The 26,471-nt window shown below is 53.0% G+C and overlaps 12 protein-coding genes across 12 annotated transcripts; 7 read left to right on the forward strand and 5 right to left on the reverse strand.

The window, feature by feature from the left end:
- On the reverse strand, positions 1–1,125 carry RHO25_010624 (uncharacterized protein; the record flags this gene model as incomplete). The annotated part of the gene is made up of 1 exon (XM_023602472.2): positions 1–1,125. The coding sequence occupies one exon, from the start codon at positions 1,123–1,125 to the stop codon at positions 1–3; it is 1,125 nt and encodes a 374-aa protein (XP_023450713.1).
- Positions 1,126–1,285: 160 nt separating this feature from the next.
- RHO25_010625 (uncharacterized protein) lies at positions 1,286–2,380 on the forward strand (the record flags this gene model as incomplete). The annotated part of the gene is made up of 1 exon (XM_065603305.1): positions 1,286–2,380. The coding sequence occupies one exon, from the start codon at positions 1,286–1,288 to the stop codon at positions 2,378–2,380; it is 1,095 nt and encodes a 364-aa protein (XP_065459377.1).
- Positions 2,381–3,483: 1,103 nt separating this feature from the next.
- Positions 3,484–5,334, forward strand: RHO25_010626 (uncharacterized protein; the record flags this gene model as incomplete). Its single annotated transcript, XM_023602470.2, has 3 exons — positions 3,484–3,509; positions 3,560–5,150; positions 5,230–5,334. The coding sequence occupies 3 exons, from the start codon at positions 3,484–3,486 to the stop codon at positions 5,332–5,334; spliced, it is 1,722 nt and encodes a 573-aa protein (XP_023451224.2).
- A 594-nt stretch (positions 5,335–5,928) lies between these two features.
- Positions 5,929–6,735, reverse strand: RHO25_010627 (uncharacterized protein; the record flags this gene model as incomplete). Its single annotated transcript, XM_023602469.1, has 3 exons — positions 5,929–6,104; positions 6,166–6,568; positions 6,622–6,735. 3 exons carry the CDS (start codon positions 6,733–6,735, stop codon positions 5,929–5,931), a joined length of 693 nt encoding a protein of 230 aa, XP_023451223.1.
- Positions 6,736–7,574: 839 nt separating this feature from the next.
- On the reverse strand, positions 7,575–8,696 carry RHO25_010628 (uncharacterized protein; the record flags this gene model as incomplete). The annotated part of the gene is made up of 1 exon (XM_023602468.1): positions 7,575–8,696. The coding sequence occupies one exon, from the start codon at positions 8,694–8,696 to the stop codon at positions 7,575–7,577; it is 1,122 nt and encodes a 373-aa protein (XP_023451232.1).
- Positions 8,697–9,576: 880 nt separating this feature from the next.
- On the reverse strand, positions 9,577–11,076 carry RHO25_010629 (uncharacterized protein; the record flags this gene model as incomplete). The annotated part of the gene is made up of 2 exons (XM_023602467.1): positions 9,577–10,939; positions 10,994–11,076. The coding sequence occupies 2 exons, from the start codon at positions 11,074–11,076 to the stop codon at positions 9,577–9,579; spliced, it is 1,446 nt and encodes a 481-aa protein (XP_023451231.1).
- Positions 11,077–11,969: 893 nt separating this feature from the next.
- Positions 11,970–12,845, reverse strand: RHO25_010630 (uncharacterized protein; the record flags this gene model as incomplete). The annotated part of the gene is made up of 1 exon (XM_023602466.2): positions 11,970–12,845. One exon carries the CDS (start codon positions 12,843–12,845, stop codon positions 11,970–11,972), a length of 876 nt encoding a protein of 291 aa, XP_023451230.1.
- A 182-nt stretch (positions 12,846–13,027) lies between these two features.
- On the forward strand, positions 13,028–13,960 carry HIS7 (Histidine biosynthesis bifunctional protein hisB; the record flags this gene model as incomplete). Its single annotated transcript, XM_023602465.2, has 3 exons — positions 13,028–13,327; positions 13,385–13,571; positions 13,668–13,960. 3 exons carry the CDS (start codon positions 13,028–13,030, stop codon positions 13,958–13,960), a joined length of 780 nt encoding a protein of 259 aa, XP_023451229.1.
- A 2,346-nt stretch (positions 13,961–16,306) lies between these two features.
- Positions 16,307–18,033, forward strand: RHO25_010632 (uncharacterized protein; the record flags this gene model as incomplete). Its single annotated transcript, XM_023602464.2, has 2 exons — positions 16,307–16,637; positions 16,694–18,033. 2 exons carry the CDS (start codon positions 16,307–16,309, stop codon positions 18,031–18,033), a joined length of 1,671 nt encoding a protein of 556 aa, XP_023451228.1.
- A 1,028-nt stretch (positions 18,034–19,061) lies between these two features.
- Positions 19,062–20,924, forward strand: RHO25_010633 (uncharacterized protein; the record flags this gene model as incomplete). The annotated part of the gene is made up of 4 exons (XM_023602463.2): positions 19,062–19,178; positions 19,236–19,323; positions 19,378–19,620; positions 19,672–20,924. The coding sequence occupies 4 exons, from the start codon at positions 19,062–19,064 to the stop codon at positions 20,922–20,924; spliced, it is 1,701 nt and encodes a 566-aa protein (XP_023451227.1).
- Positions 20,925–22,170: 1,246 nt separating this feature from the next.
- RHO25_010634 (uncharacterized protein) lies at positions 22,171–22,690 on the forward strand (the record flags this gene model as incomplete). The annotated part of the gene is made up of 2 exons (XM_023602462.1): positions 22,171–22,407; positions 22,463–22,690. The coding sequence occupies 2 exons, from the start codon at positions 22,171–22,173 to the stop codon at positions 22,688–22,690; spliced, it is 465 nt and encodes a 154-aa protein (XP_023451226.1).
- A 1,308-nt stretch (positions 22,691–23,998) lies between these two features.
- GSY1 (glycogen synthase) lies at positions 23,999–26,263 on the forward strand (the record flags this gene model as incomplete). The annotated part of the gene is made up of 3 exons (XM_023602461.2): positions 23,999–24,445; positions 24,511–26,079; positions 26,135–26,263. The coding sequence occupies 3 exons, from the start codon at positions 23,999–24,001 to the stop codon at positions 26,261–26,263; spliced, it is 2,145 nt and encodes a 714-aa protein (XP_023451225.1).
- Between the last annotated feature and the right edge of the window lie 208 nt (positions 26,264–26,471).

A 26,471-nucleotide genomic window follows, 5' to 3' on the forward strand; every position in this document is an offset into this window, starting at 1 on the left:
CTAATCCCGAATCATCTTCTGCCACGACTCGAGTGCTACATAGTCGTATGTTCCCTTCTCCGAGGCTCTGCTCTCTAACACAGCAGCCAGCCCAGACAGCCGTGCTTCATAGTTGGTAATGACCTGTCGCGCCTTCTCGGCCTGTGGCATTTTCTCACCCAGCATCTTGTTCGCAAGGAACGTGCCATGCAGGACGGGAATGGACTGCTGAAACGAAGTTTGCGGCCCTCTTTCTGACAAGTACAGGGCCTCTTCCGAGGGAGCGACATAGGCGTCGTCCATGCAGCTCAAAAGACGATCGGCATATCTATGCACGACGCCAGTGGTATCCTTGCCTTCTAGGTGCTTGTATGCGTGGACAGCAGCCAACTCCAGCATGACACCAAGGACCTTGGGACTTCTCCGTGGATCGTCTTTCCTTAGTCGTCCACCACCTCCATGCTCTTCGCTCTCTAGCATCAACGCGACCAGGTTCATTTCCTTCAGCGCCTTCTCAGTGTGTGCCTTGTCCCAATTCGTCCTCTGTGCCAGATCGCGGAAACCCTGGATCAGCGTGTCCAGAACCTGAGGCGTCTTAAGCGACATTCCAGTCTTTTGACTCTGTTGCAGGATCGCGAGAATATGTGCGATCTTTCCCTGGTTCAGCGCCTTGCGCACAATCTTCGCTTGCATTCGCTCATCTACCGGCTTCTTCAGAATTTGGTTCGCCTGCAACAATTTGGCGACGTTGGTCCACGCTTTGTCATCTCTCGTCTCGAAGATCTGTTCCAGAGCTTGTTGCGTTAAGACTTTTCGAGCCGGACGGTCTGTCAATCGGTTTATCCATTGTAGTTCAATTTCCTCCCCTCCGAGCTCAATCGTCTGCGGGTTCTCCTTGAGATAATCTTTCTGCTTGGGCGAGAAGATGAGCTTTTGCTCGCGCTTGTTGAGAAATGCAGGCACGAGATGCTTGTTGCGGAGGTTGGCTAGCGCATCGTTGAGGTCGTCGTTCGTTGTGTATGCAAAGGTCGGAAACTCGCGTGAGCGTGTAGTTGCTTGTGAAAAGGCGCGGCTGGCGATCTGCTGTGTCTCTTGCTGCGATGCACGATGGATGCGCAGAGCGCAACGCGTACATATTGAGATCATGGTCGCTGCGATGGGCGAATCAGTCCAATGGCAGCGCTGAAGGGATGGTGTTGCTCGGGGGAGAGAAAGTGGAGCGGAACAAATCCGCGGGCGAGCTTGAACTTTCGACTTTCTCACGACACTTTTTCGAGCTGCACAGAAAATATTCCGTATCCTCACAATGGCGCCGGCAGCTCAAAAAAGACAGTGGAAGAATGAAGCGGGAGAGAGGAGACCGAAAAAGAAAGTGAAGCGGGTCAAAAAGCAGGACGACTACTACAGCTCATCTGAAGATGAAGCGGATGGAGCGACGCAGAGAGCATCTGATGCGCCCAAAAACATGCCGAAGCGGGTCGCAAAGGTGGTAGAGACAGAGCCAACTGGAGGCAACTCATTACCTCTGGGCGAGAGGGTGCCGGGCAAGAACACCACCTCAAGACGAGAGAAGAAGAGCGTCCCACGACCGAAGCCTATTCTCAAGAAAGCTGCACCCGTCCAGATCTCCAAAGCAACGGCACCGCAAGCAGCAAGCGATAGCGAGGAAGACGAAGAAGATGAGGAGGATGATGCGGGTGTAGCAGTCGGCGATTTGGAGACAAATACAGCTTTGAATATGAACGTCGACGAGAGCTCAGCAGACGATCTTGAGGACGAAGACGATGAGCCCAATCTCGACGACGCCGCTTCTTCCGGCGAAGACTCAGAAGCCGGAGACTCCGAATCTGAAGGCTCAGTGGCAACGTCGCAGGCATCCTCCACAAATCCGAGAAAGCAGAAAAAGCGCAACGATCCCGACGCGTTCGCGACCAGCATCACCAAAATTCTCTCCACGAAATTGTCCACTGCTAAACGGCAAGACCCCGTTCTGTCACGCTCCAAATCTGCACTTGAAGCGAACAAAGCACTCGCGGACTCTAAACTCGAAGCCAAAGCTCGCGCCCAGATCAAATCTGAGAAAAGAGCAGCGTTGGAGAAGGGCAGGGTCAAAGATGTGTTGGGTCTGGAAACAGCAGAAGTGGATACAGGCGCAGTATTAGAAGAGGAGAAGAGGCTGAAGAAGATCGCGCAAAGAGGTGTGGTGTTTATGTTCAATGCTGTGAGAAAAGCGCAAATTAGCGCTGAGGAAGAGAGGAGGAAGCTGCAAGGTGAGGGCGTTGTGGGCATGAAGAAGAGAGAAGAGAGGGTCAACGAAATGAGTAAGCAGGGCTTCTTGGATTTGATCAGTAGTGGGGGCAAGCAGCAGCAGAAGCAAGTTGGGGCGATGGAGGAAGCGTAAGGCGTGCACGCAGATGATACGCGATAAGGAAGGTTACTCACGCAGGATCTGTGAGGGGAACGGAGACGATATCTGGTCATGCTGTCGTTATCGCTGCATGCACTACGCCGTCCTGCATCTGCAATTCATGCTGGCAGCTTCGAGCATCACACAGCGGGCTAGGCTATGTCCACGAGGGACATGATCGCGGCGAGCAATGAAGGCCAGTGCCGCAGGAGGGCGGCTGCCGGTCGGCATCCGAGGAAGTGCAAAATGAGTGCTGGGGGCGGTGTGGCATCTTGAGCTTTCTGTGTTGGCTCAAGTGCCTCTCGAGACGCGGCGGGAAGTGGTCTCACTGAAGGGCTTGTCCTGACGGTGATGGAAGTGTGGTAGCTTGAAGGCTATGCCGGCTATTCGCTCTGCACCTGGCCGTGTACAGCACATATGCTGATAAGTTTTTAGATCATGGGCATAGATCAATACGTCTAATCCGGGCCTTCTGAGCACGATCTCTAATCTGAGTTGGAGATGAATGGAACATCCATTGGTAGTCTACCAGCCACAACCTGCCAAGAAAATCCTCTCTACAGCAGGAATGTGACGTGCTACGTTACCACTATCCGAATCTAATCTGTTAATGGCGGTACTCGACGCCGCACTCAGGCAAAGTATCCAAATCATAGCTGTCCAGTAAAGGAGCTTTCCTGTCGCTGACATTTGTCTGTCAAAATCATCAGCAACTGAGTGCAGATCGCTGCAGGACCACAGGCATGTTGCGGGGCACATAACAGCTGTATTGACTCCACCAGACGCAAGGCAAAAGCTGGATTTCACAATCGTGATGCTGCATTGCTTGACGCTTGTCCGGTAATCAGATCATCCGCGCTCTACCAATCCCTCTGCCATTCCAACGAACATCTTGCCAAGCAGATTATAGTACGAAGGCTATGGCTACAAAAGGCAAACGACCCAACTTCTTGGTTATCGTTGCAGACGATCTGGGCTTCAGTGATCTAAGTTGTTTTGGGGGAGAGATCCGTACACCAAATCTTGACAAGCTCGCCAGCAATGGCTTGCGCTTCACAGATTTTCACGCAGCTGCCGCGTGCTCTCCGAGCCGAGCTATGCTCATGACTGGCACTGATCATCAGTAAAGTGTACATCACCTAGTGTGCTGGCAAGAAGCTGACATGGTCAAAGCATTGCGGGACTCGGAAATCTGATCGAATGGACGAACAGATCTGACCAAAATGCACCCTCCGAGGGTGAGATCAAGTATTGGAGCACTGCTCCTCAACGAGGCATGCCAGGCTACGCAGGCTATCTGAATGATCGTGTGGTCGCCCTGCCTGAGATTCTCCGCGATGCAGGATATCTGACTCTGATGGCTGGAAAATGGCACCTTGGGCTGATCCCCGAACGATTTCCGCACAAACGAGGTTTTGAGAGAAGCTTTGCACATCTACCAGCATGTTCAAATCACTACGCCTTCGAGCCGGAGCTCCAAGGTCCAGATAAGATTCCAGAATTCATGACGATGTCGTACATCGCTTTGCATGCTGAGGATGGCGAATATGTTCGTAAACTTCCCGAAGGATGGTACAGCAGTAACGGTTATGGAGACAAAATGCTTCAGTATTTAAAAGATCGTCATGATCAGAAAGATGGACGGCCGTTCTTTGCGTACTATCCTTTCACTGCGCCGCACTGGCCGTTGCAAGCTCCCGACGAATTCATTGCACATTACAGGGGCGTCTATGACGAGGGACCAGATGTGCTTCGGGAGAAGCGCTTACAGAGGATGAAGCAGATGGGACTATGCCCCGAGGACGTTGTTCCACATCCGGTGGTCGCAGATGAAGTTAAAGAGTGGAAAGACTTGACGCCAGAGCAAAGAGCGAAATCGTGCAAAGCTATGGAAGTGTTTGCAGCGATGGTAGAAGCCATCGATCACAATGTCGGAAAAGTCGTCGATTATCTCGAAGAAACGGGCGAGCTTGACAATACATTCGTCTGCTTCATGTCTGACAACGGAGCAGAAGGAGCAGCGTACGAAGCATATCCAATCGTACAAAGCACAATGCTCGGCCACTTGTCGAAATACTACGACAATTCGCTCGAAAATCTCGGACGTGGTAATAGCTTCATCTGGTATGGCCCTCGCTGGGCACAAGCCGCAACAGCCCCAAGTAGACTCTACAAAGCTTTCACAACCGAAGGTGGCGTTCGTGTTCCACTTCTCGCAAAATTCCCCACCAACTTTCACGTTCGCGCCGACGGCGATAGTATCACCCAAGGACAAGTCGAAATCTCATCGTCTGGATCACATATCAGCGCCGAACAAGCCAGCATCTCCTCGACCTTCAGCACAATCATGGACCTCACTCCTACGATACTCGACATGGCTGGAATCTCTCACCCTGCGCCAACTTACCAGGGCCGTGAGATCGTCTACATGCGCGGAAAAAGTATGGTGCCCTACTTGAACGGCACAGCTCCTTCGATTCATCCCGCAGATTTCATCAACGGCTGGGAGACCTGCGGTCGAGCAGCCGTCCGTTGCGGCGACTGGAAAATTGTCTTCATTCCGAAACCGAAAGGACCCGAGAAATGGCAAATGTACAATCTGAAGAAAGATCCTGGGGAAGTGAATGATCTGGCGGAACATGATCCAGAGAGACTGGAAAAGATGATCAAGATGTGGGATCAGTATGTTTTGGAAACGGGCGTGATACCACTTGCTCCTGCGTTGGGAAATTGGATTGCTGCGATGGAGGAGCAAATGCCTGAGGTGAGCTTTGCTCTTTCTTCCTTGAAGGCGAATGATTTTCTTAAAGGAAATTTGCTAACCTATGCTCTACTTACTACAGGATGCCTGGATGGAGTATGAATACTGGAAGGATGGGGCACGAGATGATCCAGAGGCGTTCAGAAAGGAGATCCCGAAGTTTGAGAGAACTGTCAAGGCCATCTGATGGTGGAGGTGGATCGCTTCTTGGAGTTCGCGGCGAAAATGATCAAACCATTCCAGAATTAGATCACAGAGCGGTGTGACGTTGTCCGGCCGCTTGCATTGCCCTGCAGGAGCATTATGGCAATCTGTATCACGGCTAAGCACACTATCGTAGGATGCATCCTGCAATGCAGCTCAAACGGGTCTTTCGGCATGCACTGACTCGTTCCATGCTTATGGGAAAGTTTCGACCTTTCTCGCTTCGATGTTACAAACCCTGATGGGCCGTGCAAATGCTTGTAGAAGAAAGGTCCACTGTGTCTGCAGTCGTGGACTGGACAAGTCTCCGAGTAGTGGTGGTCGTTGACCAGCGTGACGATGGCTACATGTGGTTAAATGAGAAGACGTTACCACAGCTCCAGTACAGCAGAGCGTAGCACGATGCCCAGGATTCTAGCCCTTAGCGTGGTGGCCAGAGTAGACGGCCGTACCATAAGGCTGGGGAGTGGCGTGAGCAGGTATATAGATACTCATCATTCATCATTCATCATCTGTCGTCTACACCATTCGTGTGCACTAAAGCACCAGCGCTGTTACACAGGGACTCTAAGCAAGCTCAATACCATCCTTTGCCGGAATTGTCATTCAGTGCCTTCAGCCACACGTGTGACATCTTGACGTAACCATTGTCATTTGGGTGGAGCTTATCAGACATGTCCGCAGGTGTAAGAGCTTTCGACATGTCTGCATGTGCAACCCTCATGCCCTGCCCAGCGAGGCGCTGAACCATACCTGCGAGTTTTCGATCAGCTTGGAACATAGTCTAGTCTTGACCTGTGTTCTAGTTACCCACCTGGAATTTGAGCATTCAGTTTCTGTACATTGGCATTGACGTTACCGTCAGTACTTGCAATGATTGAGGCCACAATGACAGTCGCCTGTGGCCACAAGGTGGTGAGACGTCTAGTGAGCGTCTCCAACCTCGTGCGCAAGTCATCGCCGCTGACGGGATTTTGTTGGCAGTCGTTCGTTCCTGCGTGAAGCAGAATGACTTTAGGATTGTATCCGTGCGAATGGGCTGTTTCGGCAAATCCTTGGATATCATGGATCCACCGACCCGGGTAGCCTTCGTTGTCGTTGTCGTTCATTTTACCATTGTGCTGTGATCCGACGAAATCGACACGAGCTCCATATTTCCCAAGTGCCCATAGCAAGTTGCCGCGATATCCATTCCCGTCTGAACTGCCTGTTCCCCACTGTTCGAGCACAAAGTCAGCTTGCGTCTTGAGCTATTATCGATCTGCCTTACCGTGATGCTGTCACCCAGAGGCATCAAGGAGAACGAATGTCCTTTGAGAGTAGCGAGGGCATGGCTCGCAAGCGTAACGAGGAGAGCCAAGTTGGTTGGACTGATAACAAACATAGCTGTACCTGCTTCGATGGAATGTTGTTGTACTGTATGGTTGAATTAGCAGCAGCATCGCAAGACCTTTATTCCTGACGCCTTTGATTTTTACATCACGAGAAGTAAAACTATTCTCGAATCCGGAATCGTCGGACTGACCTGCAACCAACCTTTTCAGCAAAGCACGACGAGAAGCTGCAAGTCTCCGCTCGAGACCTGTTCGAGACCTCAGTCTCTTGTGTTTTTTCGCGACGCAACATGGGTCTGTGAAAGTTAAACTTTTGGAAGCCAACACTTACGATCCAGATTAGAAGAGATACGAGAAGCTAGCGATGCTGACGAAATCCTTCGTGAAAACGTATACGTTCGATGTTCGACGTTCAACGAGAGTTTTTGGCGTAGGGTTTAGGGCTAACATCGCGCAGTTCCGAGTGATAGATCATCAAGAAGCGAGAGTGCAGTTTCTCGTCATGTCTTGCGATTTGTCGTGGTTCCATATTTAGCCCGACGTTTTTGAGTTCTAGAATAGCAACATGATTAATGATAGTGTTGTGCTTATTGTTCTGTAGCCATTCAGCCGCGCACCGAAGGTGTAGGCTTTGTGGCATTGCTGTTCGCAGTCGGCTTACATCGTGTACTGCTAGGAAACCTAGTGTTGCGTCTGTCAAGTGAGCTGCTGCGCTGTGCGCCTTGGCGGGATGTTTGCAAGACGAACTCGCGAAATGGACGACGATGCTCTCATGTTGCGCGCTCTGTATTCGGAGATTTTGAACGTGACGCCATGTAGCATCGCTTTGCAGTTGCAATAGTGTGTTCAATAAGCTGCAGTAATTGACTTTGACTGAATTCCATGCTCCTCAATAATCCAGGCGGCCCAACTTTCCTCCCGTGAATTCTGCAAAGAAGATGGTCCCAGGTATTTGATTGTTCAGATCGCAAGGTCCACTTGCACTCGTTGGCGTGACATACTCCATCAGCTCACCCGTCGCAAAGTCGTATGCGCCAATTCGGTTGCCCAAGAACACCAGGTTTCCTTCGACAAAGTAGAGTTTCCCGTCGGCCCCGAAACGAAGAGGTCCTGGAATAGCTGTCAGTGCTGATGAACCGATACTTTCTCCAAGCAGGTCTGAAATCAATCCTGATGTGCCATCTGGCTGAATGACAGTTGACTTTCCGGCAGCTCTGATGTCGGCTATAAAAATTTCTCGGAACTCGCCAGTATGGATGTTGAGAGAACCAATTTGACCTCCAATATTACCCGAATAATACACCAAGCCATCAGGGCCCGTCGTCAGAGCCTGGACGAGCGACGCAGGAGTGGGCACCTCGAATTCCGTGATTTGCTTCGTCACGATGTTCAGAACACCGATTTTGTTGCCGACCAGTTCCGCAAACACCATTGTATCGGCAGTCGGGCCAGGTTGAATCACTGCTGGCACAGACAGCGGCGTCGGGATAAGATACAACTCGTATTCATAGGTAAAGATGTCGATACATCCAATGGCGTTGAGGGCGGCGGCAGTGAAGTAGGCACAGGAGTCGCGATTTCCCGAGACGTCGATGGTAACTCGAGGGCCAACTGGGAGATTGTCGAGAAGACCGACGCCACTCCATGGGAAGGGAAAGGTTGTCATGCTTCCATCGACTGGGTTCAGTCGAACCATGCTGTTGCCAGCGACCTCAGAGAACCAGAGGCATCCATCTTGCATGAATTCCATCCCACTGGGCAAGCCTAGAGGATTCTGTAGAGGGAAGCGTGTCTCCTCGCCGCTGGTGACGTTGACTCGCAATAACGCGTTTCCGGCGATAAGCTCTACCCAAGCTATGTCGGGCTGGAGAGGGTGAAACTCCGTTTCGCAGGGTGTATCGAGAATGCTGACTGCTGCATATTCTGTTACGCGGCCAGGCTGACGAGGAAACTGTGCATCAGTCTCATGAAGCGCCAAGGCGCTGAGTAGGAAGATGGAAAGTCTGAGCATCTTTGTCGAACGAGCGAGATCACGATGCTAAAGTTATGAAAGTGGTTGAGAGCGGACTCCATCGGTAAGGGCTACCTCTTGAGATCCATATATTCGACTCCCGACCAGACAGCTGAGAGGTGTCTTGGCCGACTATTGCATTGGATCCAGCTGGCCATAGCAGTGTTGGGATTCGAGATTGGAAGCGCTTGAGCTGACCAGGTTTAGTGAACTTACGAGCATACACCAGCGGCCGCATCATCACACTAGAGGGCGAGTACACATCTTGCGGGTCTCCGTGCTGCCTTGTTGCGCCGGATGATCGGTTGGACCTTTGCATGATCGGATACAGAAGTGCTTGCTTGCTGAGAGACACAGTAGTAAGACTGATTATCAGGCCCGACAAAAGGATAGAAACGGCGAAGGCCAATAGCTTGTGGTGTGAGTGAAGCGATGGGATAGCAGGTAGGGCTTTTGATTGAGCAAAAGCGACTTCCCCACCGAAGTGCTGCCTGAGGCCTCACACCAAGGCTTGCTCTTGCGAGCTGGGACGGAAGACTGGACCACCTTCCACCTTGAGGCACTGGGCAAGGACAAACGAACCTTTCTCTTCTAGTAGATCTGAAACTAGTCTCCGGCAGAGCAATTTGTGCGGTGCTCACATGTGCTGGTCAGATTCTACATCGCAATTAGAAAAGGCCCTCTCTGCCCAAGGGGAAGTTGCGGACTGTGACCTTCGTCAATCTTATTGAATACGACAGATACGACCATGATTTGCAACGGCCATAACTCGTTGAGCTAATCGGCGACTGTCGATATGCTGTGAACGCACGAATTTGATTGTCTGAGCCTTGAGGTCTGACAAGAACCCTGCTTCCTCCTCATCGCCATGACTGTCGCCTTACACCAGACTCATACACGCAAAGCTCACGCTCGTCGCGTTCCTGATCATCTCAGTCTGTCTCACAGACTGCTCATGCAACAACCAGGTCATGCTGACATACGGCCAGCAGATTCGTCCATCAGCCATGGTGACCATGTCTCCTGCGACGTAGGTGTCCATATCCTTGAGTGGCTCGCCAATTGCCTCGCCTTTGCTGTTCACCAACTGGAAGTATGTGCCGGAGAAAGTGCCTCGGCAGCCCATTGCTTCAAACTCGCAGAAAGGAGAATCAATTTGTTCCCAAGTCACAAGCGCGTATTCAGAGTCGAAAGCTGCGACATGCGCGTTGCTGCGATCAGGGCCAATTTCAGGTGTGATCCAATTGACCTGGGAGTCTCCGACGGCACCAACCTCAGAGGAGGCTGCTGGGGTGGTCAACTTGTCCGACAAGACGGAGATAGCAACACGGCGCCCGTTGGTGCGGTTCTTGGCGGAGGTGTAGCCATCGCCCATCCATTCGTTGGCGACGAGCTCAACTGCGCCACGGGAGACCCAAGTGAAGGCGTACGAGGTGCTGTTGATGAAGCGAGCGAGGGAGGAGTACGAGCCAGACATGCCACCCATGGCCTCATTGCATGCGCCGTTGATGACTTTCTCGTTGGAGATCTTGGTGCCGATGGTGGACATTCCTTGGCCCTTGGTGTTGAGCCAGATGGCGCCTTGGTCCTCAGCGCAGATGCTGGCGAATGGAGCTTCATCGGCGGCTTCGAACGCGATACCGGTGTTGTGAGAGCAGCCCCATGAGCTGGACGCTCCTTCGATAACTTCGAGCGTACCATTGGAGTTGACATATTGGATGCTGTCGCCGAAGTGGCCTGTAGCGTCGCCTTCGTAGTTCGTGATCACAAAGTAGGCACCGTAAAGCTGCGCCTCCTCCGACCAGACCAGGTCTCCGTTCATATCTGGAGACATGGAAAGTCCATCTCGCTCGTGAACACCTGGTCCAGCGACGAAGGTCTTGAAAGTCTGCTCGCCGTTGGTATACCTGTAGATAGCTGGAACTGGGGTCCCGTCTGGTGGTGCATTCTGGACGTTGTTTGCAAGCGGCTCGTTACCAAGAAGGGCGAATCCATCATTGTGTCCGACAAGTCCACCAGCTTCCTTGACATTGTCGATGGTGACAGACGAACCGGTTCCAGCGAAGGTCGTCAGATCAACATGTTGAACTTGCACACCACTACCGCTGCTGCTCAGGTAGGCGAGATATCCCGTTTTGCCATCCGGTGACACAGCGAAGGGACTTCTGCGGTGATGGGCGAGGCCGGTCCAGTACGCTTCGATGACAGGGTCGAAGTCGCCTTCAAGCTTGAGAGAATCGATACTAGTTGAGCATGAGCATTCACGTCAAACCTCAACGCACGCGCATCATACATACTAAGTCTTGAGCTTCAATGTTGGGTCTGCTGCGGCGACCAGCGCAGCTGCAGAAGTAAAGAGTGTGGCGGCACGCAATGCCATTTTCGTAAAATGATAAGAGAAATGAAAGACTTGGGTAAGACTGCTGTATGCAAGACTTACCTGATCGAGGACATTCGTTTCTTTTCAATGATCCAGACCACATGTTCCGGCCATGACAGACACCGAAATTGGTCGCTGTCAACCTGAGAACGAGCGTAGTCCAGGCGGATCAAACCATCTAGCTGAAACGTGCTACAGCAATGCTTGGCACTGTCGTCCGGCATCCAGGCACGCCAGGCCACAATATAGAAAACATAGCGCCGTTCTACAACTTCTCGTGCTTTGGGTAGATGAGAAACACTTGGCGTTTGTTAAGTGCGTTCATATTTCCCATTGTTGCGCTCCATGAAGCATTTTCTGTCGCGGAAAATGTTACCTCCTGTGTCACGCTGGTACTTCGGTAGAAGTTCTTCCTGTGCTTGGCGCATCGCCCATGTGCCTGATCTTATGCCTGACATCAGCAAATACTGCGCACAAGACACAAGAGTGCCCAAGCTGCAGTGAGCCCCTAGCATGCGGCAGCTCTGTGCATGAAGTCAATTCTCCATCGATGTGCCGAGAATGTTGGACCTTGGGGAGTCGAGTGTGCGTATTTGTTCGCAATATGCACACGCAGTCGACTGCAGAGCGAACGCCCATCACACGCTTTCCTGGCAGACTCGCTCAGCTCAGTTGTCTTTGTTGGGGTTGAACGATTCCAGCGCATCCAGATCGGCGAAACCCAGTCGCCGCTGCGAAGCAAGACCATTGTGGGAGGCACTGATGTATTACTGGTCCGTTCGCCAGAGAGAATTGGTCGATATTTGTGAAGAGCTGGCTCTAGTCAAGGCTCATCGCATCCAGCTGAGGGACCTTTGGTGCGCTGCTCAATTCGACACTGCTGCTTGAGGAGCTCATCGCCTCTTCCCACCTCTTCTTCCCGTACCAGAGCTCTTTCTGCCCTCGATACTTCTCACATCCCTATCACTCAACTTCAGTGTACTGCCACTCATCCTTCCAATTCCAACACCTCCTACACCTCTCTCCCTCCGCTTCTGTTGGGCTTTGGGAGCGTTCATCCTCGCCTTCTCCAGAATCACGCCATTCTCAGCCGCTTCTTTCCGCCTACTCGCTTCTCGACTCGCGGCTTTGCCACTAATGCCCCTCCGAATATGCATAGGCATTTTATCTTGCTGCAGAGCCGAAGTCTTGGCACCGAGATCTTGGAGCCGCATGTCAAGCGCTTTGACACGGGATTTGCCTTCTGGTGCTGTGGATGATGAGAATGAGGATGCGTCAAGAAGATGTGATTCTTTCAGCAGACGTTGCAAGGCCAAGTCATGTTTGAGATTTGTGGCCTCCGATCCATCTTCTTCATGATCTCCCGTCTTGGATTTGGTCGACTTCGATGCTTGCTTCATGGTCGACTCGTCGTCGTCTCCTAGCGTCGGCGGCTTCGAAGATAGATATTTCTTGGCAGAGCCATCGAAGATGGAGTCGATTGTCGGTACAGCGTGCTCTATCACTTCGACGCGTTCTTCTTCATCTTTGCCGGTGAGGCCACTCCAATCAGATTCGGCATCGCTGTCATCTTCATTTTGATCATCGCTGTCTGCTGCTGTGGAGCTCTCAATTGGCTGGACTTCGAGAGGCGCAAATTTCGCCTCGAAAGCCTTCTTCAGCATTTCTCGAGTCGTCGCATCATCTTCATCGGGTTCGCGTTCTTGCTTGACTGATCTTGTACGCTTTTGTTCAGCGGGTCGCTTTCTCTTGCCCAGTGTTACCGCCATCTCGGTGCGTAAATTGCGATGTGCTAACGTTCGTCGAAGACGGTCGGTCGGTCGCGGGAAGCGGAGAAAGCGAGGCCGGGAAAAACTGCCAAGCTTTTTGCTCCTTCCTCACGAGCTCAACGTTCAGTCGTTTCTACAGTGCAACGACAACCAACGAAATCCACCTCTGCCGTCTCGAAAACATGACGCGTTTTCGGCCATGTATAGACTTGCATGCAGGGTCTGTCAAGCAGATCGTGGGTGGCACGTTGTCGACCAATAATGCAGACCTGAAGACCAACTTCACCTCTGAGCATCCCTCAGCATACTACGCGGACTTGTACAAGAAGCATAATCTTCGCGGCGGCCATGTCATTATGCTGGGTCCCGGCAACGACGAGGCAGCACGTGAAGCTCTCCAGGCGTGGCCTAGCGGCTTGCAAGTCGGAGGCGGCATCAAAGACACGAACGCGAAGCAGTGGATAGATGCAGGCGCAGAAAGGGTACGAAGAGGACTATTTCCCAGTATTGGATGCGCACGTGCTGACCTTCCGCAGTAGGTCATCATCACTTCATTTTTGTTTCCTTCAGGCTCTTTCGCTCTAGACCGACTACAGTCTGTGCTCCAAGCCCTCGGGGGCGACAAGGAAAAGCTCGTGATCGACCTCAGTTGCCGCCGTGTCGGTCAAGGCTGGAGAGTGGCCATGGACCGATGGCAAACCATTACAGAATTTGAAATCAACCGGGGTATGTCAGATCATTCTTACTCACCTGTGCGCGCTATAGCGAGCGTGCCGGCAGCGCGGTAAACACTAGACAGGGCTGACACGTGGTACTATGCAGACAACATCTCACTGCTGGAGCCCTACTGTAGCGAATTTCTAATTCATGCGGCCGATGCCGAAGGCTTGCAAGCCGGCATCGACGAAAAGCTGGTCGAGTACCTTGCAGAGATCTGCTCCATACCCGTTACGTATGCTGGCGGTGGCCGGAACATCGCAGACCTCGAGTTGGTTGAGCGCCTCAGCAATGGTAAGGTTGATTTGACAATTGGGAGCGCCCTCGACATCTTCGGTGGGAAAACTGTAACCTTCGACGAATGCTGTCAATGGAATAGAGCTAGGGATGAGGCTTGAACCTTTGTGAGCCCACGTCGCCGGGTTATTGCTCAGTTGGGCATGGCACCCGCGGAGTGTACGCATACGTAACAATTTGCAATCCGAAAAAGGCTGTCGTAGCCTTGTTCTCAACCTCACACCATGGTCCCAGGCAAGGACAGACGAAGGCTTAGCACTATCTTCGGCAGCGAGGAAGCAATCTTGGCAAGCCTCTCTTGAAAATTCTGCATTAGCCCGAACGATCGTGCACACGCGAGCAGCTGCTCCTGGCATATGATGATTGTCTTCGAGTTGACACAGTGCTGTGTGCGCTCTCACTACATCGTATGCACAATACTATGTTACTTGCGATCCCAGCCGGGTTGGCGGGCCTCGTTCCAGTTGGACGAGATGCCGACTTGCTGAGCCGAACAGTAGACACGCACGTACCTTGCTAAACGGCAGTAGTCTGTTTGCTTTGTAAGTGCTGGAGGCCGTGAGCCGGTCGAGGCGTGGTCATCGCGAAGCTAAGGTGGTCGTTCATCTCTTGCCGACGCGTCTGGACATGGCGGCTGTTCGTCGAGTGCAAAAACGGACCGATAACCCGCAGCGCCTCAAGCAACGAGTGGAGTGACCAAGCGGAGTCCCCAAGAAATGTCCACGTTGCCCACAGTGGATCTCTGCGGCATGAATCAGGAAGCGAAGACGTACAGCAATGAATTCCGACGTGCTGGTCAATAATCTGCTTGCCCGCTTTGGACGATCTTCTCTCTCCTCTGTTCTGGACGTGATCAGCAGAAGTTCGGTGAACAGCCAGGTCGCAAGATGCAAACCCAGGAAATCGCGGGGAAGGCACGCTACTACAGTTTGGTACAGTATAGGCGTTCGATTTCGAACATTCGCACGCAGCACGCTTGTGAGAGGCACGACTTTTCACGTGGGTGTGGCGCTTCGTGTCGCGCCGAGCTAGCATATAGTGTTGGCAAAAGTTTGCAGGCCTCAGCATCCTCAAGGAATCAATACAGTAGTCGCATGTGCGCCGCATGCTACATTGCCCCGGCCGTTGAGCTCAAAGGGGGAATTGGGCCTCGAATCGCTGGAGCAGTATTATTGACCTCGCGGATGGTACGATCTGCTACCGTCGCAGTGCATGAAGTGGAGTGCATGGAGGGCTTCGGTTCATGAGCCGCGAGACGCAGCCGAAGCGAGCGCGAAGTCCGGGTAAGACAGTGCGGCGATGCGCCCAGCTGTCCCGAGCGCTGCCTGCCACCACTACCACTGCAAGAGTGCGTCGCCGCATTGATGAGACAGGGAGTCAGGCTGGCGTGTAGAACCGTGGCGGACCAAGGTATTGGTCAGTACGACGCAAGTTAGACATTGCAGATTTCAGCCTCGATCCGAAGGTTTCGACCAGACGTGTCTGAGACCCTTAACAAGCTTCCAGAGCCCGCTCCCGGCTCGGCGCATTGGTGCTCCATGATTCGGCGTCCCCTCACATTCGCAGCAAACAGCTTGCAGAGCTTCTTGCAGCATCGTCACACCTTCGTGATGAGTGTCATGTGCCGCAGAGTGCGCGCATTGTAGCTGGTGACCGCGCCGCAGATCCTTTGATGCCAAAATCAGACGCGACAAAGCCGTGCAACGTCCCGACAAAGGGCCCCCGGGCTCGCCTAGGCTGAGAACGGCTGCGAGGCCGAACCGCGGCAGCAAGCGGCGACAAGTCCTCCGGGCAACGCAAGACGTTGTGGAATGTCGATGGTTGCGGTGCGTGCAAAAAGCAGTGGCATTCCAGAACGGTCGCTGGACGATGCCGCGACGTTGAAGAGCTGCAGCCGGGAATCGAGGGTCAAGTCCTCGACAATGCTGATCGCGTCTCGACCACAGTCGCGTGTGTTCTTCTGGTGGGCGAGCGGCGGATTGGGCGAGGCGGCGAGTAGTGCGGTCTTCAAGCTGGGCCCGAATAGAGTGGTCATGAGCGGGCTGGCCGTGCTGAAAGAAGAACGCACAGAACGCTAAGCCGCGGCGGGAGCAGACGATTGGCCACATGGCAGCAAAGCTGGAGAGGTTGCTGGGGTTCTGGACGCGCCCCCACTAGCATAGTGTAGGGCCATAATTTCCTTCACCACTAACTACTGCGGGCCCGTGCACATGCTTGCACGTGCCACCGTGTGAAAGCCACCAGTTGCGCCTGCGTCTCTTTCTTAAAAGACAGCTCCCTGGTCCGCACTCGCCATTGTTTCTCCATCGCGTGCTCACCTCCTCAACTCGACACCGACCGCGAACAACAACCTCATCACCCACCTTCGCCTCGCGCATCCGACCTCGAGTACCTAGCATCGGGTTCGGGAAACACAAACCTCATCATCCAACAGACCGCCCGCAACCATGCCGGGTGGCGCGCTCGCTGCGACCAGCGATGTCAATCGCATTGAGGCGCCGGTGACCTTCAAGGCCTACCTCATCTGCGCCTTCGCCTCCTTCGGTGGTATCTTCTTCGGTTACGACTCGGGTTACATCAACGGTGTCACTGCCTCGAGCGTCTTCGTCGAACTCATCGAGGGTCCAGGCAATGATGCGCTCTCCGGTAGCCACCTGTCTCTCGTCACTTCTATCCTCTCCGCTGGTACTTTCTTTGGCGCCATCATCGCCGGTGATGTCGCAGACTTCATCGGCCGAAAGTGGACCGTCATCATTGGCTGCTTGATCTACATTGTCGGTATGTCTGGGCTCGAATTGATCACCCCGTGAGTACAGTACTGACTTCAATTTCAGGAGTTATCATCCAGATGATCACTGGTGTCGGCGGTGACGCTCTCGGTGTCATTGTCGCTGGTCGTCTCATTGCAGGTATCGGTGTCGGATTCGAGTCCGCCATTGTCATCCTGTACATGTCCGAGATCTGCCCAAAGAAAGTCCGTGGTGCTCTCGTCGCCGGCTACCAATTCTGCATCACCATCGGTCTTCTTCTCGCATCCTGCGTCAACTACGCCGTCCGCAACCGCACCGACCAGAGCGAGTACCGCATTCCAATCGGCATCCAGTTCGCCTGGGGTGTCATCCTTGGCGGTGGCCTTCTGTTCCTTCCAGACTCCCCACGATACTTCGTCAAGCGCGGCCGTGTCGAGCAAGCCCGATCTGCCCTCGCTCGTCTGCGAGGACAGCCAGGTGACAGCGAGTACATCGAGGCTGAGTTGGCTGAGATCGTCGCCAACGAGGAATACGAGCGCTCCATCATTCCTGCTGGCAACTGGGCCAATGGCTGGGCCAACTGCTTCAAGGGCTCCGTCTTCCAGTCCAACTCCAACCTGCGCAAGACCATTCTTGGTACCTCTCTCCAGATGATGCAACAGTGGACCGGTGTCAACTTCATCTTCTACTACTCGACCCCATTCTTGAGCTCGACTGGCGCCATCTCCAACACCTTCTTGATCTCGCTGATCTTCACCTTGGTCAACGTCTGCTCTACTCCGATCTCCTTCTACACGGTCGAGAAGTTCGGTCGTCGTCCACTGCTCGTCTGGGGTGCCTTCGGCATGTTGATTTGCCAGTTCCTCGTCGCCATCATTGGTGTCACTGTCGGATTCAACAAGACCTATGAGATTCCAGACCCAGCCGGAGGACCAGACCCAGTCACTCGTGCTCTCAACGTCCCAGCCGTCAATGCGCAGATTGCGTTCATCGCCATCTTCATCTTCTTCTTCGCATCGACCTGGGGACCTGGTGCCTGGATTCTCATCGGCGAGATCTTCCCTCTGCCAATCCGCTCTCGTGGTGTCGCTCTGTCCACCGCCAGCAACTGGCTCTGGAACACCATCATCGCCGTCATTACCCCTTACATGGTCAACACTGACGAGGGCGATCTCAAGTCGAGTGTCTTCTTCGTCTGGGGTGGACTCTGCACTTGCGCTTTCGTCTACTCGTACTTCTTGGTGCCAGAGACCAAGGGTCTGTCGCTTGAGCAGGTTGACCAGATGATGGCCGAGACTACTCCTCGTACCTCTTCCAAGTGGCGACCAACGACCACCTTCGCCAGCCAGATGGGTCTCAAGGAGGGCGGAAAGCTCGATACTGAGATCACTTCTGATGTTGAGCGCAAGGGATCTGTCTTTTAGATGATGAGGGCATGCATTTTTTCAGGAGCGGCTACGAACGAGACGAAGCATTGACCGACGTTGATGTTGCATAATTAATGATACCCGACTATTGGAAGTAGCTGCCGCGACATTGTCCATAGAGCAGGCTCAATGGTTGATATCGACTAAGCTCAGTCGTCTACTCAGTAGTAGGCCAGAGCCAGTGAATATACCAGTACACTCATGTTTCGTAATTGCTCGTCTCACTATTGTTTCCGTGGTCTCCGATTCGTCATCGTCAAGGTTCTTCCACGTTCAGCTGACCATAAGCCTACTATCGGGTTTCTTCTCTTCCGCTTCCTGACATCTGATTATGCTCACTCACATAAGTCTGACCAATTTCTGCACGGCAACGGGATCTTCAGAACCCCATCGAAGCTTTCCTTTGGTCCTACCTTGTTGTGACCGCACCTACCTGCGCGCGTGCTGCGCTCCTGACGCGGGAAAGAGCTCGGCATTCAGCTCCGCCTGCCTGTCACACGCAGCAGGATTTGAAGCATTCACGGCAGGATGCAACACAATATCTGATGGCGCCTAGTGGTATCTTGACCTTGTTGGGCAACTCTTGGCCGCTCTTGATCCTCATCAGACGGGTTTTCGAAACCGCGATGCCGATCCCTGTGCGCGCGCTGCCGCAAGAGCAGGGATTATGCGGGTGCGCCTTCTCGCACCGGTCTACGAGAGACAATGCTGGCACCTAGTGTCACCATTCGAACGGTCAAGACGCAGCAATGCACAATCAACAAACCCGACGTGTAGCCCACCGACATCTCATCCGATGAACGACATGAAGGTCCAACAGCTAATGCTCCGCATCATTTTCGAGACGTTAATTCCTGAAGGATTCTTGCATGATTTCATCGCACTGGCCAACAGATTATAAAACTCTGGACACCAAAGCCGTGGATAGGGCACGTCTGCCCTAAGGTCTCACACTTCTTCTTTAGCTGAGTTCTGGCCGTTGCCTTCGAAGTCCGTCTGTGTTTGTCTTGACATCGAACGTCAAGATGTTGGAGATACTGAAGTCCAAAGTGGTGCAAGGAGCGCTCCTTATCTTTCTGGCCAGCTATGTCGTGCGTTTTCTTGTCAAAGGATATAGGATCCGAAAGAGGCGGTTTCAATTCGTAAGTGCAGTTGAAGCAGAGGCTCTGTACATGCTTCGCTAATTGTGCCACCTCCAGCCTGGAGCACCGGCCTCATGGATCTTCGGCGATCTCAAGACCGTTGGCGAGATAGCCTCGCAGCTTCCCAATCGTGTCCATCCTCATAGTGGGTATTTGATGGAACTTGTATTTGTCGAGATGTCTTGCTGACGGTGCCAAGCATATGCCCACTTCATTAGGAAGAAGCACAACTTGGGCAATTGGTTCGCTCTTGACTTTTGGCCGGTGTCCGATCCAATGATTACAGTAATGGATCCTGCGATAAGTCAACAATTCTCGACAGAGTACAATACGCCGAAGCATTCCTCATTGCCGGATTTCCTGGAGCACTTGGTGGGGAAAGACGATATGGTGTCTGCCAATGGGGCTTTGTGGAAGAAGTGGCGGAGCATGTTCAACCCAGGTGCGTGCACGAGCTCATCTTCCATCATGCTCCATACCTAACTTCGTCCAGGCTTCAGCACACAGCACCTTATCACTCTCGCACCAGGAATCGTTGACGACGCTCTGATTTACGTCGACAAACTCACAGAACATGCGAAGAAGAATGAAGTGTTCCGCCTCGAAGAAGAGACCACGCGCCTGACTGTCGATGTTATTGGAAAGGTCGTACTGGACGTCAGGTTCAATATGCAGCGAGGGAACAATGAATGTATCGACGCTCTGCGAGAGCAGATCAACTTGCTGCCGAATGAGACCTTCAACCCATTCGCCATGTGGAGGCCATATGGTATCTACCGACGATGGAGAAACAACCGCGTGATGCACCGATATATCGGCAAAGTCCTTGACGAGCGCTTCGCAACCAAAGAAACTCCAGCCAAAGAAAAGAAGGCCCGCAAACGTACCATCATCGATCTCGCCCTCGACAGCTACCTCACCGGCGAGGAAGATCTAGAAAATGAGGACCCTAACGCAGTCGCCACAAGCAACGACCACCCGATCATGGACGCCGCCTTCCGCGAAGGAGCCATCACTCAAATCCGCATCTTCCTCTTCGCAGGCCACGACACAACCTCCTCCACGATCTGCTACGTCTTCCACCTGCTCCGCAAAAATCCTCGAGTCCTCGAACGCATCCGTCGCGAACACGAAGATATCCTCGGCCCCGCCCACCAAACCGCCTCTAAAATCCAATCCGACCCCAACATCCTCCACAAACTCGAATACACCCTCTGTGTCATCAAAGAAACTCTCCGTCTCTTCCCCGCCGCTTCCGCACCTCGCATGGGCGAAAAGGGACTCTTCCTCACAGACCCCAGAACAGGCGAAAAGTTCTCCACAGAAGGCTGGATGATCTGGCTCGTCCACCACGGTCTCGGCCACAACGAAAACATCTGGGGTCCCGATGTCGACGAATTCAAACCCGAACGTTTCCTCCCTTCCAACTCGCACAACATCCCTGAAGGATCATTTCGAGCTTTCGAAATGGGTTATAGGAATTGTTTGGGGCAGAATTTGGCGTTGCTGGAGGCGAGGATTATTTTGGCGATGACTTGTAGGACTTTTGAGTTCGATGTTTGTTTGGATAAGGAGGGGTTGGAGACTGTGGGGAAAGATGGGACGTTTTATGCGAGAGATGAGAGTTTTAGGAAGGGGAAGGTGCATGATGTTGGTGGGGAGGAGTTGTATCAGGTGTTGATTGGGGCGGCGAAGCCGAGGGAGGGGATGCCTTGTAGGGCGAGGAGGGTGGATTGGAAGCCGTGAGGAGGTATAGGCGTAGAAGTGGCGGAATGGTTTGCTTTTGGGATGTATAGTTAGAACTGGTATTTGTGTAGTTTTTTGAGCCATTCTATGAGGCAAATATTTGTATGCCTGTATTCACGATTGTAGATCTTGGAAGCCATGTGTCCCTTCCTTGTCTTTCGCTCCACTCTTCTGCTTCTTGCGCGCACAGAGACGCGATCATGTCTCCTCCAACAACAACGACGGCAGACAGCTTCCTCTTCTCCTCCATCCTCGGGCTGTTGATCGTGGCGGTATCTTACTTCATCGTGACAAGCTTATCCACGAGTCGCCTCAAAAGATACGAAGCCTTAGAAAGTCGAGAACGTCAACGAGCGATGGATTCGCATCTTCCGAGACCTTCTAGAGGGACACAAGTCATGATGAACTGGAAGAGAGATGATGCTGAGAAGATCTCCTGCGCGCGGTGTGGGAGGGAGGTGCGTGAGTAGCTATGGCAGCGTGTGGGGCTCGGAACTGTAAGATATGAAGGAGAGGCAATGAAATCCTCATGAAGTCTTCCATATTTAACCACAATCATACCCCGTCAAATTCGACTTTTGCACCTGGTGTTGCAAGCAAAAGGCATGCCAAGCTTCTGGAGTTGCGCGCGAGTGTGCAGCGCAGGAGTCCAGCGGGACACCGCAACTGCTGTGCTACGCAAAGATTCCGAGTCTGCACTTCAGCGAGCAATTACGTGCTCGCTCAGGCGCAATGTCACCCGTCGCTGCCACGTTAGTGTGCTATCGTTGCCATTTTGGTGCTTTGTTGTGTAAGTTTGGAGAACCAGTAGTCGCTGCTGTGCTTGTTTGCTATCGGGGAATATCTTGATTTCTCATGTCGGTCGGTGGCAGCGTTCAAGAGGCTTGAATATATCTTCTGTGCCGGACTTTCCGGTTCGTGAATAAGCTTGGAAAGAGGTGCCATGAGGGTGTCTCGTGGCTGCTAATGTAGCATGGCAGAGTCATATCGCCAACCTCTGCTCCTACCATAGTGGTCAACTGAGTGTAGCTGCAATGACTTCACTTTGGTGGCTGAGTCGTGCTCAGTCGTTCTTGTCCTTGCTGATTGTCTTGTCATTGCCTGGTATAAGGGTAAGTACTTCCATTCACATGAATCTTCCACCTCTCCACCAGCTCAATCTCGACGAAGCATCTGCAACGCTTGAAACATCGACACACACACACCTACACAGCATACAGATTGACCTACTGGCAGCATAAACAATATGCTGTACCTCGTCGCTACTGCAGTATGCCTCGCTGCTTCGGCAAGCGCTCTTGCACTACCTCAAATCACCACCGGTAACCCAGGCACCTACCCTCAACCATTCGCGCAAAACACCACTCTGGGCTTCTTCTCTGGGAAGAGCTTCACTCCTGGCACGAAGATTGGCTCCGTCTCGACTGATACGATCACCGATCTGGATGGCTGCGGGATACGTACAGGCGAAGGTGTAATCAAGGTATGCAGAATTTTCCCGGTTGCTGAAGACTTCGCTGACGTGCCATACTTGTCAGTCCATGTACTGCACGCCATTGACGCACAGCACAATCAGCATTGGACAGGTCGACCACGGTATCTGCACTTTGACTCTCTTCACTGGGTCGAAGAATTGCGAGGTCGTGAGCGGAGGGCAGAGACGTCAGATCCCAGTTCCCAATGGGAAGGAAGAGACTTGCATTTCGACCGGCGTGCTTGATGGAGGCAGGTACCAGAAGGCCAGTGGAATTTGGACATGCGGCTGAGGGCAAGGAAATACGAGCACACATCGAGCTTCTTGGGTTCACGGAGCGCGTAGCCCAGATATATGTGAGCAGGGACGGTAATCGGCATGGAAATAGAATTTGACAAGTTGGCCGTTTGGCAGTTGTAACGCCGGTTCCAACGCAATCTCCATCTGATCGCAGACTGCTCACTCGTATGGCCGATATCACGACCAGAAGGGTGGTGGAGGAGGATTTGCTAGTGGTGCTGCGGTTGATTAGTGGCCGAGACATGTGCGCGTTGGTCCATGGTCGAGCAGTTCAGTGAATTGTTGGGCGCTCAAACGGCCGCCAGCGCTCGTCGATGCAGGGATCGGAGATCCGACGACCGGCATGGGCAGTCTGACGTCTCGACGATGCTCCCGCCGGTGCGACGGTATGGCCATTGTGCATACTGTACAACCCCGCCGGGACAAGTGCAGCACTGCGGAAGTCGAGCTATACGGGTGGCGCTGTGCGCGTGACAGACGACAGGTTTGCCGGGCGGTGGTATGGCGCAAGAAGGACCGACTGCGTCGGCGTTCGAGGCCGGCTTGCGGCTAGACTTTGGAGATGCAGCTGGATGCGGAGGGGCGCGTGGAGAGAGCTGTGCTGAGCTCAGACTCCATTTTTCTCGTGGCCTGGTCGTTGAAGGCAGATCGCCTCAACAACGAGCCAAGCCTGCCCAACCTGGCCGTGTTGCTGAGAGACCCGCGCGTGCAATGTCGCCTGTTCCATGCTGCGTCGGCGCTGGGGTCGAGCGCCGCGGATGAGATTATATACTGAGCAGCAGTGCATCTTCACCGACACCATTGATGCGCAGCTGTTTCGTCAGTATTTGCCTCCAGACCGACGTCAGTTTCTCCACCATCTCTCGCTTGTCCAGCAGCAGGGCTCGAGCTTGTGCTGCTTGCTCGGACCAATTCGCACCAGCCTCTCGGCTACTCACCATTACACTACTTCCCTCTTTAACAATTTCCACTTCCTCTACACACCTCTCCCTCCCTTGGTGATACATTTGCAGGAGGAACAACCATCGTGGAAAGAATTTGAGCAGTAGTGGAACCGACCGGAACACACAAAGGTGAGTTTCAATTCGTCCCGATGCAGCTTCCCCAATGATGTCGCTCCACTCTCCGCATTCATAGCTTCCGACTTGTCTCATATCACACTCACTTGCGTGCACCACACGATCTCCAGAACGATCCACTGATACATTTCTCTCCACAGTGACACCTGCCTCCAAAACTCCCGAGGCCACGAGTTGCGTCCAGTCTTTACCAAAAACCGCCCTCACACCACATCCGCAATATGGGCGACCAACCCCGCCGAGACGTGCACAACCATGTGCTTTTCGAAGTGGCCACTGAGGTCGCCAACCGCGTCGGCGGTATCTACAGTGTGCTCAAATCGAAAGCACAAGTCACAACCGCAGAATATGGCTCGAGCTACACACTGCTTGGGCCGCTGAACCGCGCATCCGCCGCCGTCGAGGTGGAAGAGATCGAGCCGAGGGATCCAGCACTGATCGCTACGATCAAGAACATGAATGAGAGAGGCATCAAGACCATGTACGGAAGGTGGTTGATTGACGGCGCTCCTCGAGTGCTGCTCTTCGATACCGGTACCGGATACTACAAGCTCGATGAGTGGAAGGGTGATCTCTGGTCGACTGCTGGTATTCCCAGTCCTCCAGATGACCACGAAACGAACGAGGCAATTGTATTTGGTTACTTGATTGCCTGGTTCTTGGGCGAGGTGAGTTGCGGTCCCTCGCTATTCTGCCACAGTGGCACAACCAGGCACAGACTAATCTCCAATAGTACGTCTTCCACGAGAAGGAACGTGCCGTCATCGCACAATTCCACGAGTGGCTTGCAGGTGTCGCACTTCCTCTGTGCAAGAAGCGCAAGATCGACGTAACGACCATCTTCACCACTCACGCAACGCTCCTCGGCCGCTACCTCTGCGCTGGCTCTGTCGATTTCTACAACAACTTGCAGTACTTCGACGTTGACGCCGAGGCCGGAAAGCGTGGTATCTACCACCGATACTGCATAGAACGCGGTGCTGCCCATTCGGCAGATGTCTTCACCACCGTCAGCCATATCACTGCTTACGAGAGTGAGCATCTGCTGAAGCGAAAGCCTGACGGCGTCCTGCCAAATGGTCTCAACGTCAAGAAGTTCTCCGCTACCCACGAATTCCAGAATTTGCACCAAACCAACAAGGATCGCATTACAGACTTTGTCCGCGGCCATTTCTATGGACACAACGATTTCGATCCCGACAAGACCCTCTACTTCTTCACTGCTGGACGATACGAGTACAGAAACAAAGGTGTTGACATGTTCATCGAATCTCTGGCTCGTCTCAACCACCGCATGAAGGCCGCTGGATCAGACATGACTGTGGTGGCGTTCATGATCTTCCCAGCACAGACACAGTCCCTCGCTGTTGAAGCTCTAAAGGGTCAAGCAGTCGTCAAGTCACTGAAGGATACTCTTGGACACATTGAGAAAGAGATTGGCAAGAAGCTTTTCGAGAAGTCGATCGCCTGGCAAGATGGTCAAGATCCGCCAGACGAGAAAGACCTGCTCAGTGCGCAAGACAAGATCATGCTTCGCAGGAGATTGTTCGCCATGAAGCGCCACACACTTCCACCGATCGTTACACACAACTTGGTCAACGACAGCGAAGACCCCATCCTTAACCAGATGCGCCGCTGCCAGCTCTTCAACCACCCCTCCGATCGCGTCAAGGTTGTCTTCCACCCCGAGTTCTTGAGCTCCGGAAACCCAGTTCTGCCGATGGACTACGACGATTTCGTCCGAGGCACACATATGGGTATTTTCAGCTCATACTACGAGCCGTGGGGTTACACGCCAGCCGAGTGTACAGTCATGGGCGTGCCGTCGATCACAACGAACCTGTCTGGATTTGGTTGCTACATGGAAGAGCTCATCGAGAACGCCGCAGATTACGGTATCTATATCGTGGACCGCAGAATGAAGGGTGTCGACGACAGCGTGAACCAGCTCACAGAATTCATGTACGAGTTCACGAAGAAGAGCAAGCGACAACGCATCAACCAGCGAAACCGAACAGAACGCCTCAGCGATCTGCTCGACTGGAAGAGAATGGGCATGGAATATGTCAAGGCAAGACAGCTTGCGCTAAGACGAGCATACCCAGACAGCTTTGCAGAGGGCGAGGACGAGCCAGGATTCTTCGATGGTACAGAGAGCATCAAGATCACTCGACCACTGTCGGCGCCAGGCAGTCCTCGGGACCGCAGCGGCATGATGACGCCTGGTGACTTTGCCTCGATACAAGAGGGTCGAGAAGGTCTCAGCACAGAAGACTACATTGCGTGGAAGCTGCCGGAAGAGGTGAGTTGTGCACATGAACGATGTTTACATGAAGTTTTACTGACCAAATCTGTAGGAGGAGCCTGAGGACTATCCATTCCCACTCACCCTGAAGCAAAAGGCTGGCAGTGGTACTGCAACGCCGACGCTCAATGGTAACGGTACCACACTACCTATTCGCGAACCACCAGCAGCTGCTCAATAGTATTGAGGTGCTGACTTGAAGATACTAGGCCTTTGATGGCTCGTACATATTCGAGAAGTTGGGACCGGTGACAGGGACATACAACGACAGCTGAAGAGCTTTGTGACCGGAAATCTCTCCGCAAGGGAGGGGCGCAATACAAGTTCGTTGCGTGGCCTGGTTTGGGTTCTTGAGGGCAGAGACAAGAATGGATATAACTGATGATGGA

Source organism: Cercospora beticola, chromosome 7 (genome assembly GCF_033473495.1).
Source record: "Cercospora beticola chromosome 7, complete sequence".
NCBI classification, from domain to species: domain Eukaryota; kingdom Fungi; phylum Ascomycota; class Dothideomycetes; order Mycosphaerellales; family Mycosphaerellaceae; genus Cercospora; species Cercospora beticola.